The sequence below is a fragment of the Fistularia commersonii genome, chromosome 25, assembly GCF_037954325.1.
Source record: "Fistularia commersonii isolate RoL2024-O1a breed Wild chromosome 25, RoL_Fcom_v1.0, whole genome shotgun sequence".
In the NCBI taxonomy this organism is placed as follows: Eukaryota; Metazoa; Chordata; class Actinopteri; order Syngnathiformes; family Fistulariidae; genus Fistularia; species Fistularia commersonii.
In genome coordinates, this window is record NC_141308.1 from 12,519,743 (window position 1) to 12,534,019 (window position 14,277).

Below are 14,277 nucleotides of genomic sequence, written 5' to 3' on the forward strand. Positions count from 1 at the left end.
TACTGATTCTCCTCCGCGGCCGCTCACGGTGAAATTAGCAGGTTCTCCTGAAGCGTGAAAAAACTCTGCAGCGATGGCTTCGTGCTTGGGAATAAACCCGAGAAGGCGAGAGAGAGGAAGATAGAGAGAGAGAGAGGCACAGGCAAGGAAACCATTCCAACCATTTATTACTGTTTGGCGTCGCTGAGCCGGCGATGGGTGTGGCGGCGCGGGACGAGGCGCCGCCGCCGCCTGGTCGTCACAAATATAAAAATAGAAATCATTTGCTTCTAGAAACTTGAAAAAAAAAAAAAAAAAAAAAAAAAATCAAGACCAAACTCTGAAGTGTCCGTCTCGCCCCGTCCGAGGGAGGGGCTTGTTACCGAAAGGTCACTTGACAGCGTTGTGCGTAGCGCGCTAGCATTTCACACAGCAGCAGCAGCGCTACGCTACGTAAACGGCTCCACAAAACCTACCAATAACTTAGAATAAAATAAAAGTGGTTCATGTTCAATTCCCCCGGAGCGACCCCGACAACAGGATGTGCCGTCGAGAACAAAACAAAACGAAAAAAAACAAACTCCAAAAGTCACACTTTTTTTTTGTTACCATGGTAACGGCCCGACGCTGTTTTTCCAGTCTGTCAAGAGGAAATGTGCAGGACTTCAAATTGTCTACCGACAGCAGCATGAACACCAGAGATCGGGTTTCCTTCTCCTAGTCTCCCAATAAAGAAATAAAACCAAGTTAAATTAAAAAAAAAAAAAAAAAGTGTCAGACATCTTGAACGCCACTGAAGTCGCAACAATCCATCGGAAAATTGTAGTTTGTTTTGGAAAAATCTGTTTTAGGCAACGAATCTTCAAAGGCCCGTTCGCCACGATCCTTAAAGTAAGATCCTCCTCCCGCTAGTTAGCTTAGCATACAAGAACCGATGAAATCTGTGGTTCATTTTCGGACGCGTTCATCCAAAACAACCCGACAGTCCAAACCGAGCGGTGAACGCAGCGAGTCCGTCGGCCATTTTAGGTTTCGCATTCGAGAGGAACGTCTGAAATGACGACGACGCTGGGAAAATACGAGCCTCCGATCGCTCACGAAAGACGATAAATACTTTTCAAAAAAGCGAAATGAAATGGTGGAACCGTGGAGCAACACCTCGTGCATTCCAGTTTTTAGTCGAGCGAGATGGGCTGGGAGATGGAGATGCAGGTAGGAAGGTTGAGGAGTAACAGTACGCTAACGGTTAGCTAAAATATAATCGACGCTCGTGTTTTTTTTTTTATCTGTAGACCAGAATACTGAATAGACGACTAGCAGCAGTGTTTTGTTTCTTCAAGAACGTCCAGGGTGGACCTGCAGGTGGAGCGACTTTGTTTAACCCTTTTCCCGCCCGAGATCTTCTAAGGAGGAGCGTCTCTTCACGCAACCCGTTGACGTAACATGACACGGGCGAGCCTTAGCTGGGTTTTCATTCGTAGGAACCTCTTTAGAAGGGAGGGGCTACTGATTTGTCAAATACGCCGCAATGTTAGCCTCTTCACACACACACACACACACACACACACACACACACACACACAACAGTAGAAAAAGATTGTAATCCCGGGCAGGGAAAGGGTTAAATATTCATAGCTGAAATGTGACGCTTCTTCCTACTGAGTGGCCGCTGTTTTAAAAAGTTTGCAACAACCTTCCGCTTTAAAAAAAGAAATAAATTCACATTTTGAGAGAGTAAAAAAAAAAAAAAAAAAAATTCACAGATGTTGGCTAACAGCTAACGCATAGGCTAACATTAGCGTGTGCTACATTGTCCGTCGCGCGGGGCATCAACAGCAGAGAGGAGGCGTTGGTGCTAGCACGCCCCGATGCTAACCTTTTCTCTGCGCGAGAGCACAGCGGGGGGGGGGGAATTTAAAAATGGCCGCTGGGAGACAAACACTCAATAACAGTCCGCAACTTTGCATCTCGGGCCATTAAGCGTCGGGTGTCGTTCCGGGGGTGGGAAAAAGAAAAACGTTTCACCACAGGGGTCGATGATGGCGCTCGCCGTCCGCCGACTGGACGATCCCGCGGCGGCCGCTCACAAGGGGGAGCTGTAGGCGGAGCTTCTGGCCGTCTTGCGTTCGTAGTTCACCAGCCGCTGCCCCACCAGGTACCTGCAGAAGACGTGACATCACACCTGGAGGCGTCAGCTCCCATTTGGCTGATCGGATTTATCGATCGGGATCGACGGGACTGACTTGTCGTTCTTGATGTGCTCGTAGAGGCGCCTGAACTGCCGGAGCTGGAAGGACAGGATGGCGAGCAGGATGACCACCATCAGCAGGAAGGGGTAGATCCTGCGCTCCACCAGCGTCTGCATTTCAGGCTGAACGGCTGCGACACACACACACACACACACACACACACACACACACACACACACACACAATGAGTGGGAACGGTGCGGGTGAACGGTGAGGTCCGGACCGTACCATCCTGCTCTGGCAGGCTGGAGCCTCGCCTCGCTAATTTGGGGGCGGGGCTTAACTGAGACCCGTCAGCCGTCAATCAATGTTGAATCGGTTCTGTGACCGAGCTCGTCACTCAAAATATTCTCAGCTATCAAATTCAATTTCTTGCGTTTTTTTAAATAAGAAATAATGTATGAAAATAGTAATGCGTAATAAAAGACAACTGGTTTTATTGATTAATTTAGAGATTGGACAAAGATTGGAAACTGCCTTCTCATCGGTGACGTGCAGTGAGGTTCATGCCTGGTGAGGCAGATTTACAAACAAATAAACCCTACAGAGTAGCTTATTCACCATTCGATCGGCAGCAGTTAACAGGTTAACCGTGAGGCAGGGGAACTGCGTGCCTCACTTAATGGCTCTTCGCAGGTTTTTTTCTTGATTGCATAGCACAAGAAACTAGTAACACTGTGCGTTAGAAGCGTAGTTTGTCCAGCAAGAGTGTTTAAATATTTTAATAGCGACATACAGAGAGACAGTAATACAGTCTTAGTGTGGTGCATGCTAGGAGTCAGCTGTATTTACAATTGGCGGCCTCATCGCACATCTCTTGAACAGGAAATGTGAAAATCCAGCCATTTTGAATAAAAAACAATCTAAAACTGGTGAAGTTAAATGAAAAATATATTTTTAGTGCAAATAGAACCATTTAACACGGCCTTTCCTGACTGCTTCTCACAGACAATGCTCCCAATCTCTTCACGAATGAGTCCACAACACGCACACCTCGCTCATGTTTTTCCATGATTTATTCTGGGCTAACTAGCGGCGGGCGACGCGTTCAACTGTTTTTTAAACGCCGCTCCACGGACAGCAGCGGCCACATCCTTGTCAAACGCTCATCCCAGTTGCTCCTACTCCAATCTCAGCTTGTATCGCAGAGCTAAAAATCCACCGGGCGACAGCTTGGATCTGAGAAAACTCCTAAGTCGATGCAATCGTCAGTCAAGATTCCACTCTCCACGCGTTGGTGTGTATTGCAGTTCTGGTTGTGTCCACTAGGGGGTGCTAGTGAGCAGTAGTGTTGGACCGGAAAACAGAGAATTGAACCGGGAGCTTTCGTGATCTGACAGCTGCCACTGCCTTCCACCCAAGGACAGCGGTTTGAGAAGACACATATTTTGCTGATAACTTGGAAAAACATCTTTCCCGAAATCAAGCGGGAAGAAAAACAGTAAATTGCGTTTCCATTATATTCCGTGCCAGATCCTGGATGCCGGGTCGGCCGTTTTGTTCGGCCCTCCCGGGAAGCCGCCGACTCTCTGACCTCCCCCGGCGATGGCGGGGAAGCAGCCGAGCACAGAAATGATTGTTCTTTTGTAAATCCCGTCTTCATCTGCGGTGGGTTTCACAAACACACACACACACACACACGCCGCTGGCTTCCAGACAGCACGGCAACAATGACAACGTGGCAAGCTGTCAAAAAAAAAAAAAAAAAATCAAAAGTGCTCGTTTGGAGGTAAATTGGCGTGTCGATTCGGCGGCGAGCGGCGGCTACAAATTAACGGGAGCCGTTGTGTCGGGTCGGGTGTTGACGGGGCGCAGACGATATTAACCCTCACGGGTGCAAAGTGGCAGCGGAGGCTTTGTTTGGAGTCGTCACCTGTCAAAGGTCACGTTCATCTACTCATGTTATTTTAGGTGTGCGCACGTACTATCCACTTCCACCCTCAAACCTCATTACTGGAAAAATGGGATTCCGAACTTTCTGGACAGTATTTGAACATTTTTTTTTTCTTTGCCAATTGATTTAATTTTCATGTTGTCACATCGACATCTGGGACGCACGGCGTCCGGACTGGAGGGGACCAACATGGATTCACCCAGACGTGGGAGTGAATGTTTGTGTCGTCATACGATGTAAAAATGAGCGAGTGAATGCTAGCACGCCTCTATTTCTCTGTGAACGAGAGGGCGAATGATTGTATCTTCATCTTCTTCTTCTCTTTTGGGTTTTCCCCTTCAGGGGTTGCCACAGCGTGTTAATGTCCAAACCATCTCAGTTATCACTTTTTCTCGGTCATACATGTCCTGCACCCCTGTGACAATGTCTCCTTGTCTTTTGGGCTTTTCCCTTCAGGGATCTCCACATTAAATTCACCATCTCCATCAAACCCTATTCTCTGTATCCTCTCTCACACCAACTCCTTCATATCCTCTCTCACAACGTCCATCCATCTTCTCTTTGGTCTTCCTCTAGACATCCAATTCCAGTGTCCATCTACCAATATATTCACTCTCCATCCTCTGTCCATGAGCAAACCACCTCAGTCTGGCTTCTCTAACCTTCTCTCCAAAACCAAGTGCTGTCTCTCTGATGGACCGATCCTATCCATCCTGGTCACTCCCAAAGAGAACCTCAACATCTTCATTTCTGCAACCTCCAGCTCTGCCTTCTGTCTTTTGGTCATTGTTACTGTTTGCGGTCCATACAGCATGGCTGCTCTCACCACTGTCTTGTCCACCTTTTCCTTTCCTTTCATTGTACCCATGACACTTTTGTCCACCCATTCCAACCTGGTTGAACCCGTCTCGTCACCTCTTTTCCTTTGCTCTGGGCTGTTGACCCTATGAACTTGGTGTGTGACATGCGAATAAACTAATAAATGGTTTTATGTCTAAATGCCGTGAATGAGAGGGTGAACACCTGCTCGTCTCTATAGGACGTCTGAGTGATTTTATGTTCATATGTGACATGTGAATGAGTAAGTGAATGGTTGCATGTCTATATATGTGTGTGTGTGTGTGTGTGTGTGTGGATGAGAGAGTGAATAACTGCAGGTTTATACACTGCTCAAAAAAATAAAGGGAACACTTAAAAAACACATCCTAGATCTAAATGAATGAAATATTCTTATGATATACTTTGCCCTTCACACAGTTGAATGTGCTGACAACAAAATCACACAAAAATGATCAATGGAAATCAATTGTATCAACCCATGGAGGTCTGGATTAGGAATCACACTCAAAATTAAAGTGTAAAAACAAACTCCAGGCTGATCCAACTTTGATGTAATGTCCTTAAAACAAGTCAAAATGAATCTGTGTTGCTTCCTGAGTGGACACTATGATTTCACACAAGTGTGATTGACTTGGAGTTACATTGTGTTGTTCGAGTGTTCCCTTTATTTTTTTGAGCAGTATATATAACGTGAAGGAGTGAGTGAATGACTGACTGTCAATACATGATGTGTGAACGAGAGGGTGATGATTGAATATTTGTTGTGTCTCTACAGAAGGTAATAATGAACGTGTCTCTCAACGACGTGAGCGAGCACGGCAAAATAATGAATAAGCGCCCGTGGGCGGGTCGGGGACTCACCCAGCAGGGGCGTGACGCCCTTGGAGACGGTGTAGGGCAGGCAGAGCGACAGCAGCAGGACGCAGATGACCGGGGCGGCCAGCCGGCGGACGATGAAGTGCAGGTCGATGTTTCTGATGCCGTTGGCGTAAACCTGCAGATTCCAAACAGATACGGCGATGTGGAGGTTCGGTCTCAGGTGTGTGTGTGTGTGTGTGTGTGAGGCCACACCTGCTCGATGACGGTCTTGAGCCACCACTGAGGGCCCATCAGTGTGATGGCGGCGATGATCTTGGCGTGCAGCACGCCCAGGGCCCAGTCCTGCAACGCAAGGCAGACGGGAATCAGCGACAATATCAAAACGACGATGGCGAGCGGCGAATGAGTGAGTGGACAGAAGAAGCCAAACTGATTTGTTATTAAAGGAAGGAGGGGATAGCAGCGCTAACAACAGCGAGCGCTAACCGCTTGTCGGCCATGTTTGTTTACCCTCCAACCTGTGACTGGTCGACACGGCTCGATCGTCATGTGACAAATCTAGTCTGATGTGATAAATGTTTGATTCCCGGTGTTTCGGTCTGTGAAAAACCAGCTCGTTAGTGTGAACCCAGAGTCTTAACAACATCCGTAACCGTGGCGATAGTATTCTCTGTTCCCAGCCCAGTCACACTCATCTGCTCACCTTGGACCTGCTCATCTCACCTTTGAAATCAACTAAAAAAAACACTTTAACGTCTGATACAATACACAAATAAAATTGCTGAAAGCCAGTATCTGAGTAAGAAATCATCTCTTAGCGTGATTAAATTCACGATCCAATTCGCATCAGAAAAGAAAATTAAAAGTGGCACCTCTCCGAAAAGGATGACGTTCTAAAGGTCGGATTTTAAATGATGGTGAAATTGAAGTCACGGGGGATTGAATGAAAATGTCTACCGATTAGAAATAATATGATTAAAAAAGACGAAAAAAAATAAGGTGAGTCAATAAAGTTAATTTAAGGACATGACGTTTGTCCTGCTGTTCCATCTATCGCCACAAGGGGGCGCTGTTGCGCGGTGATATGAATAAAACATTGAGACAGGAAGCCCACTCCAGGGTACTGACAAGATATGACCTGATTATTTTTCAGGGACAGATCCAGCTGCAAGCGTCAATGCTGATATCTGCCTATATTTATATATGATATCTTAAAAATAAAATAAAAACTGAGGAGAGCGGTTGTCCCACCTGCCAGGGGTAGAAGAGCGGCGTCTGGTCCAGCGGCACTCTGAGCGGAGCCACGATGACCAGCTCGAACAGCAAACCCAGCAGCAGGGGGATCACGCCGGCTAGCAGCACGGCCACCACCACCGTCTTTATGATCTGAACACACACACACACACACACACACACACACACTCAGCAGGGGTCTCCATCAAACTACCCGCGATATAACCACGCTGACGGCTGGAGGACGCCGTCTTGAAATATTACCATGAGCGTCCACTCGTGGACTTTGAGCATGATGACCGTCCTGCCTTGGGGCATCCAGGACAGCAGCACGGTGGCGGCCCGGATGGAAAGCCAGCACACGTACAGCCCGCTGGCGGCCGTGTACAGCTCGTGCACGGCGGCGCTGCCCATCCAGACCGACATCAGCTGGCGGCCAACGCACACTGTTGGGCGGAGGAGGCGGAGTCAGTGATACAGGAGGGCGGCCTGCGGTTGGACGCCGCGGTCGGCGGCTCACCTGGCAGCGTCAGGCAAATCAGGCTGGCCAGCAGCAGCGTCACACACATGAAGACCACCAGCAGGACGATCTGCAGAAACACAGCGTGTCACACACACACACACACACACATATATATAAGCAACATCCTCACCTTGAGGGGGAAGTTGACGGGCTGGTGGTACGGCCGGGAGCCCACCGGGCCGCCCTGCTGCAGGATGGCCTGGTGGGCGGCGTGGAGCCCTTCCCCGAGTCCCGGGATGCGGTTGTTGTTGTTGTTGTTATGGCGACCGGCGGCGTTGTTGTTGTTGTTGTTGTGCTGGTACTCGTCGTCCTCGTGGTCACCCAGCAGGTAGGAGTGAAGGTCACTGGGGATGCATGAATGATGTCAGTGTCTGTGTGTGTGTGTGTGTGTGTCTGTGTGTGTGTGTGTGTGTGTGTGGCCTACAGCATGTATCCGGCGGTGAACGTCCAGGCGTGTACCAGCCGTTTGAGCCACTGGCGAGTGTGACCCTGTTCCAGCAACGCCGGCAGGACCACCTGGAGCAACAGCAGCTCCAGCGACAGCTCGCTGACGGGGGCGTCGCTATGGAGACGAAGACACGGCGACGTGAAAAAAGAAGTTTAAGAGATGTTTCAAGAAGGATTCAAAATTAAAAAACAATTAAAACATCCGTACCTGTAGAGCATGACGTTGTAGGGGAGGAAGGAGGGGAAGAGAACTTTGATGATTCTGACGGGAAGCCAAAGCATCAGGAGAACGATGGAGCCGAACACCACCTGTCCACACACACACACACACACACACACACACACACACACACCTGAAATCTACATTTTCTGTTCTTCTTGAGTCGACGTGTGAAGGTCGGCGCCAGCGGACTGACCACGGAGAGGATGAACCTGCGCAGGTGTCTGTAGATGGGAAGGTGGATCATCTCCTGGACCGGGTTGAAGTCCGGGTCGTTGAGGTTCCTGAGGAACCACAGAACGCCTGGGCGGAGAACCTGCCGGGGGGGCGAGGACGGCGAGGTGAGGGATCCAGGGGAGGATCGGCGTGGGGAAACAGGACGCTCGCCGCTCACCTCTCGCAGCAGGAGGATGAACGAGGCGAAGTAGAAGACGTAGACCATCCCGACCAGCCAGTGCAGGAACATGGTGGTGCCGGGGGCGGAGTCGAAACTCTGCTCGCGGTCTTTCAGCGTGGCGTCGAACATTTCCTGCGGCCAACGAGACGCCGGATTCAGAAGCGACCGCCGTTCTCCGCCCCGAATCGTCCCGCGGACGTCTTACCAGGGAGCAGACGTCCAGCCACCAGCCGCAAATCAGCGGGAACAAGCCGATCTCCATGACAACCAGCAAGGACACCTGCGACCGGGAGATATTTAGGCTACATCCAGCGACAAGGAGCGACACGTTTTGGCGGGCGCCCCGGTTACCTTGACGACGATGTAGCACACGCCCAGGAGGCGGCGGGAGCGCTGAAACTTCACCAGCGACGCCAAAGCCTGAGGAGCAACGATAAGGAACGGGAAGAAACAACACTTTCCAGGTGGTTTGGAGTTTCTCTTTTTAACCTTTTGTATTTGACTGGGAAATGAGGTCGTGAAAGGACCGCGGTTTGTTTCAGAGATTTAAATGTACAGTCGCATTTTGACTTAAGAGCGACTGAGCTCATAACTCAAGTAATAATAGAGAGAAATAAACCTGTCACTTTAAAAATCAAATCCTTCAATGTCTACCTCGGCATTACTTGTGGTTGTTGTCTGTGACAAATGATTTATAATTTATTGTACTTTAGCACCGTGGGTCTTAGACTATTTCAATGCTCTGACTGTGAACATATGGTAGTATTGACAATAAAGTTAACTTTACTTGAAGGTTTTAAACGACTCGTCCGACGCACCGAATCCCCGTAAATGTCTCCCGCCTTCTCGCAGACGACAACTTCTGCGTTTCTTCACGGACGAGTCCACATGGTTTTCTCCGAGCTAGCCACCTGGGCTAACTTCAAGCGTCCGTTGACATCGGCGTCAAACGCTCGCGGCGCTCGGATCGGATCTGGGAAAACTCCCAAAGTCGATGCATTGTAGGTCGAGAATCCCGGACGCTACCCGGTCGCATGACTTGAGGGCTAAAAGACTAGTAGGCGACCTCCGCGGTCGTCAAGGATACGTGGCAGACGATGAGGGCTCCGGCCAGGAGGATGTAGCCCAGGATGGTGGTGACGAGGCCGTCGAAGTGCGAAGCTCTGATCTGCATGTAGAGAGACCGCCATCGGGGGTCAGAGGAGGTGCGCGGGGACATTCGGCTCGGCGGGCGGGGAAGGGAAACCACTCACGTGCTCCTCGAAGCCCAGACCCACCACCGAGAAGTGGCCGATGTGATACGGGCAGAAAGCTGCGCAAACACAAGCGCGAGTTTAGCGCGTCAAGTCCGACTAGTCCTGCGACGAGGCGAGGAACTTACCAAAGACTAGGATGAAGAGGGTGTTGAGAGAAACCACCCAGAAGACATGTTCCTGGAGAAAACACACACACACACACACACACACGGGAATCAATATCAAAGGCTCAGCAAGAGGGAAAGTATGAATATCAGGATATTCAGAAGCCTAAATGTTTGAAATTTAATTCAAAGAAAACCCACACAGAAACTGTGATTGATATTTCTAATAAAAAGCAAACGTGTGTGATGGTTTAACGAGGATGTGTGTGTGTGTGTGTGTGTGTGTTTCCTAACCAGGAAAACAAGCGAGCCGTCAAGTCCCAGCATCTGAGGAGACAAGCAGAGAACGGTTAACCCGTAAACGGCTTCAGAGCGTTAGCGGGTAAATATGGGGGACCCGGTCTGGTCCGGTCCGGGTCCTGGTCTCGGGGAGACCCACCCGCTCCCAGGTCAGCTCCTCGGCCGCTCGGTCCCACTCCAGAGCGTTCCAGTTCAGGTCCTCTGGAAAAGCACAATCTGTGAGTGTGTGAAAGTGTGTGTAAGAGTGTGTGTGTGTGTGTGTGTGTGTCCCGTCGCCTCCCCGCTTTCACCTTGTCCTCCATTGTTGCCGCCGGCAGCATCCCCCTCCCTCGCTTCCTCGTCGTCGTCGTCGTCCTCCTCCTCGTCGTCCTCCTCGTCGTCATCATCATCTTCATCGCCGTCCTCATCTTCCTCGCCGTCCTCCAGCTCGCCGTCGTCCCCCTGGCGGGCGGCGGCGAGGGGTTCTGGTGGCGGCGGCCCGTCAGGGTTGGGCTCGGCGGGGTTCTGTCCCTCAGCGGCGCCCCCTCCTTCTGCCTGGGCGTTGACAGCGGCGTGTCCTCCTGCACCCTGCAACACACACACACACACACACACACAGCCTTGCTCAGTCTGGGGTGCGGAGGCTGATTGGACGGAGCAGTGAGAGGCGCTCAAACTGATCCCGCCTTTAAATGATCCCAGATTAAAACAGCAGGATGGTTTTAAAAAGAGGAGCGGCTTCACTCCGTCCATAAATGGAGTTTAGATATAAATTGTAGCAAAGCTACATTTAGCAACACCTTGTAGCATGAAGTGTGTAGCCGGTAAGTGAACTTAAGGATGGAAAACTCCACCAATAGCATCTTTGTCTGATCTTCACAGTAAAAACATACAAATTCATAAAACCAGTTCATGTCTTTACATCTAATAGTTGCTTATAAAGTACCATATTTTTCAGACTACAGGTCGCTCCGGAGTGTAAGTCGCACTAACCAAAAAAAGTATTATGAAGAAGAAAAAAAACACATATAAGTCGCACTGGACTAAAACGCGCAATTATCTTTTTGCATTTTTGCTTTCTTCATTGCAGTTAGAGTATCCTCTGCTTCTGGTCGGTCCCTTATTTGTTTCGCTTCAAATTTCCCTACTTGCGGCTTGTAACTTGCAGAATAGCATTTTCCTTTTGGGGGCATTTGTGTTCAGTCTGTCTCAGTTGTCTTTAAACGTTGATGTTTAAATTTTAAATTTTCGTAATACAGGAGTAATGGAGTGGCAGATACTGGCATTCAAGCCAAGAGCGCACTCTCGCGGTTGTTAGTATGAATATAACGAACATGTGAAATTACCGTATATATATTTTAATATAAAAGTCGCACCGAGTCGCAGGACCAGCCAAACCGTGAAAAAAAGTGCGACTTATAGTCCGAAAAATACGGTACATTTTTGTTATTTAAAAACACATAACAACACCGGGAGTCTGGAACGGATTAACAGCGTTTCAGTTTAAACAAGGAAATTGAATTTGCCATACAAGCAAATTGATAACACTATAAATGATGATTATAATAATTTATTGACCCAAATAGTGGAAATTTGTCTCAGCTGTGCCATAATAACAACAAATATGAATAGAAAAAGTTCCTCGGTTCCTCAGACTGAACCAAAGCGAGCGTGGTCACCTCGTGCTGCGGAGCCGGGCCGTGTGGCTGGTTGGGAACCAGAGGGGGCTGATTGGGCTCCAACCACTGGGGGGCGCCGCCGTGCACGATCTGCTCTCGGAGCCACACCAGGCTGATGAAGGCGCACAGCGTGCACGTCACCACGAAGCAGCCCTGCAGGCAGTCGGCCAGCAGGTTCTGACTGTGAGCGTAGAGGGAAGGGACAAGAACGTCAACGACAAGAACGACAACGTTAGATTCAAGTCAGCAACATCGGTCCTGGTCCAATGCGTGTGTGTGTGTGTGTGTGTGTGTGTGTGTGTGTGTGTGTGTGGCACACTCACGTGGAGAGCATGTCCAGCGGCAGGGTGAGGAGGGAGCTCACAGAGCCCGTAAACAGACACTTGTAGATCCGACCTGCGGGGCAAAACAACGTGAACGCCGCGTCCGGACCTCCCGGTTTCCCCCTCCTTCTTCCAGACACACAACTCGACGGTCACCATGGCGACGGGCACTTACAGGCGGTGAGCGGCACCACGCCGAGCCAGGCGAAGGCCACCAGCGTGTAGTGGAACCAGTATCTGATGGCCGTCCCGATACTGGTGACCAGCCCGGCGAAGATGTCCTGGACGGGCAGGCGGGACGGCATGTCGGGGGAATAGACTGCCAGAGGAGGCGGGGCTTAGAGAGGAACCGGCCAATGGGAGCGACCGACAGGGACAAAACGGCGCACTTACTTGGCGTGAATGCGAAGCGGTGTTTGCATAATTCGCAGTACTCTTTTCTGCTGTGCTTCAGCCACTGCAGCAGGCTGGAGGGGCAGAGAGAAGAAGGTGAGAAGGTCCAGGACAAGAACGGGGAAAAGTGCGAGAGCCTACCATTCCTGGTGGATGAACTTGATGCTGCCGGTGCAGACGCAGGGGTGATAGAGGGGCTTGTCCGGGGTGCCTTCCGACCTGCACACCCGGCAGATGTCCGCTGTGCAACACACACAAACACACACGGTGAGGACGTTTCATCCAGGAACATTTCATCAGCCTTTTTCGAGATGTAAACCAAAGGGCAGGAGGAGATATTTCCTTTAGGGACCCGCCCTTCAGGGATCTCTTCTTCCTCTGGTCTTCCTCTAGACCTCCTGCCCGGCAGCTCCGATCCAGATCTTCAGCATCCCTCCTCTGTCCACGTTCAAACTGTCCACACCTCCAGCTCTGACTCTTCTCCCCACCTTTCCTTTCAGTCTTCCTGATAACTCTTTTCTGCAGCCGATCCAACCTGTGTTAACACTCCCTGCCTGAGCCTTCATTCTCGCAGTACAGCTCTATCTTGGAGATACCAGGAGGTCCCCCAGATTGTATTTCCTCCAAGGAAATACAATCTGGGGGACAAACCGGGATCCTTGTCGTGTTATTCATAACAGCTGTGACGTTCAAGCTGCAAAAACGCAGCGGTGTTGTTTACAGGTACCCCCAATAAACGCGACCTGGCCTAAATCCTTCGCTGGGGCACACATTGCGTGTAAATTCAGTGTTTCAGCCTTAAATGAAGCTGTCAGGAGATGAGTTTTAAACAGTTTGTCATGTTTTAACACGCCTCGCTCTGCAGTGCCGCTGTGGTAGCGTTAGGTTAGCTAATTAGCATACGGAGTGTTGTGATACAGTGGGCAATGGGCGTTTTAGCTTGTTGCTAGTGTCACATAACTATCTGGACTTGTTTGTGTCAGCCAACGTCGCACTGGACACGCAAAATCGTCTGAAAGTCACCCCCAGTGTCGAAGAACACAACCGAGTCCGGAAAGTTCTCGAATTGTCAAAGCGAAACAACTAATCCGTCTGGACGATAACGGCTAGCTAATGTACGCTAATGCTTGCTCGGTAGCTAGCTAATTAGCTTGGGTTATTTTTTTCCTGCGGACAAATAAAGAGGCGGTTATCGGCGGTGACAGCGATACAGTTCGGAGCGGGGAGCGTTGCGGATACCGCTAGCTTCATCCGGGAGGATCATTTTAAGCAGGACTATCGTTTTTAGCAAGTTTTCTCATTAGCTACCTTCCTCAGCGGTGTCCATCTTGAATGGCTGCTCACAGTAGCAGCTCCGCTCCCTTGCACTCAAGCTAGTCAGTCGGTATTAACGATGACCGCTTGCCGACTTGCCACGAACATTTCTGGCCGGATTGTACGTGTAAAGCTCCGGTGATGCGCCGGTGCAGCGTCGCTGGGGAAAGAAAGGTTAAAAATGCCTTTTTTTATGCCATGATTCTCATGCTTCTCATGCTGAGTGGGATTATAGTACGTGCTGTCATGCGGGGTTTCACCGCTAGATGGCGCTAGAGTGCTGGTACTCCCTCCGATGATGCGTTCAATTGCAATTCGAAGACTTTCA

The 14,277-nt window shown here is 50.0% G+C and overlaps 1 protein-coding gene across 2 annotated transcripts; it reads right to left on the reverse strand.

Moving 5' to 3' along the window:
* Positions 1-149: 149 nt before the first annotated feature.
* Positions 150-14,193, reverse strand: LOC147219340 (E3 ubiquitin-protein ligase MARCHF6-like). 2 transcript variants are annotated; one of them, XM_086172117.1, is made up of 26 exons: positions 13,944-14,193; positions 12,777-12,876; positions 12,636-12,709; positions 12,418-12,561; positions 12,243-12,315; positions 11,920-12,100; positions 10,552-10,828; positions 10,401-10,462; positions 10,256-10,288; positions 9,983-10,034; positions 9,855-9,913; positions 9,689-9,769; positions 8,953-9,021; positions 8,807-8,881; positions 8,599-8,733; positions 8,401-8,520; positions 8,193-8,293; positions 7,962-8,099; positions 7,668-7,881; positions 7,535-7,604; positions 7,279-7,460; positions 7,033-7,167; positions 6,034-6,123; positions 5,824-5,956; positions 2,223-2,358; positions 150-2,138 (listed from the first exon to the last, which is right to left on the reverse strand). In XM_086172117.1, the coding sequence occupies exons 1-26, from the start codon at positions 13,960-13,962 to the stop codon at positions 2,063-2,065; spliced, it is 2,829 nt and encodes a 942-aa protein (XP_086028243.1). In that variant the 5' UTR covers positions 13,963-14,193; the 3' UTR covers positions 150-2,062. The 2 variants fall into 2 exon arrangements, with proteins under 2 accessions (XP_086028243.1, XP_086028244.1); XM_086172118.1 differs by lacking the exons at positions 150-2,138; positions 2,223-2,358 and adding an exon at positions 2,703-3,914.
* Positions 14,194-14,277: the final 84 nt, after the last annotated feature.

Coding starts and splice junctions, on each gene's coding strand:
- LOC147219340 (XM_086172117.1), bottom strand. Junction 9,770..9,854: donor GTCTGGGCTTCGAGGAGCAC/GTGAGTGGTTTC, acceptor CTCTACATGCAG/ATCAGAGCTTCGCACTTCGA. Junction 7,882..7,961: donor TTCACCGCCGGATACATGCT/GTAGGCCACACA, acceptor ATGCATCCCCAG/TGACCTTCACTCCTACCTGC.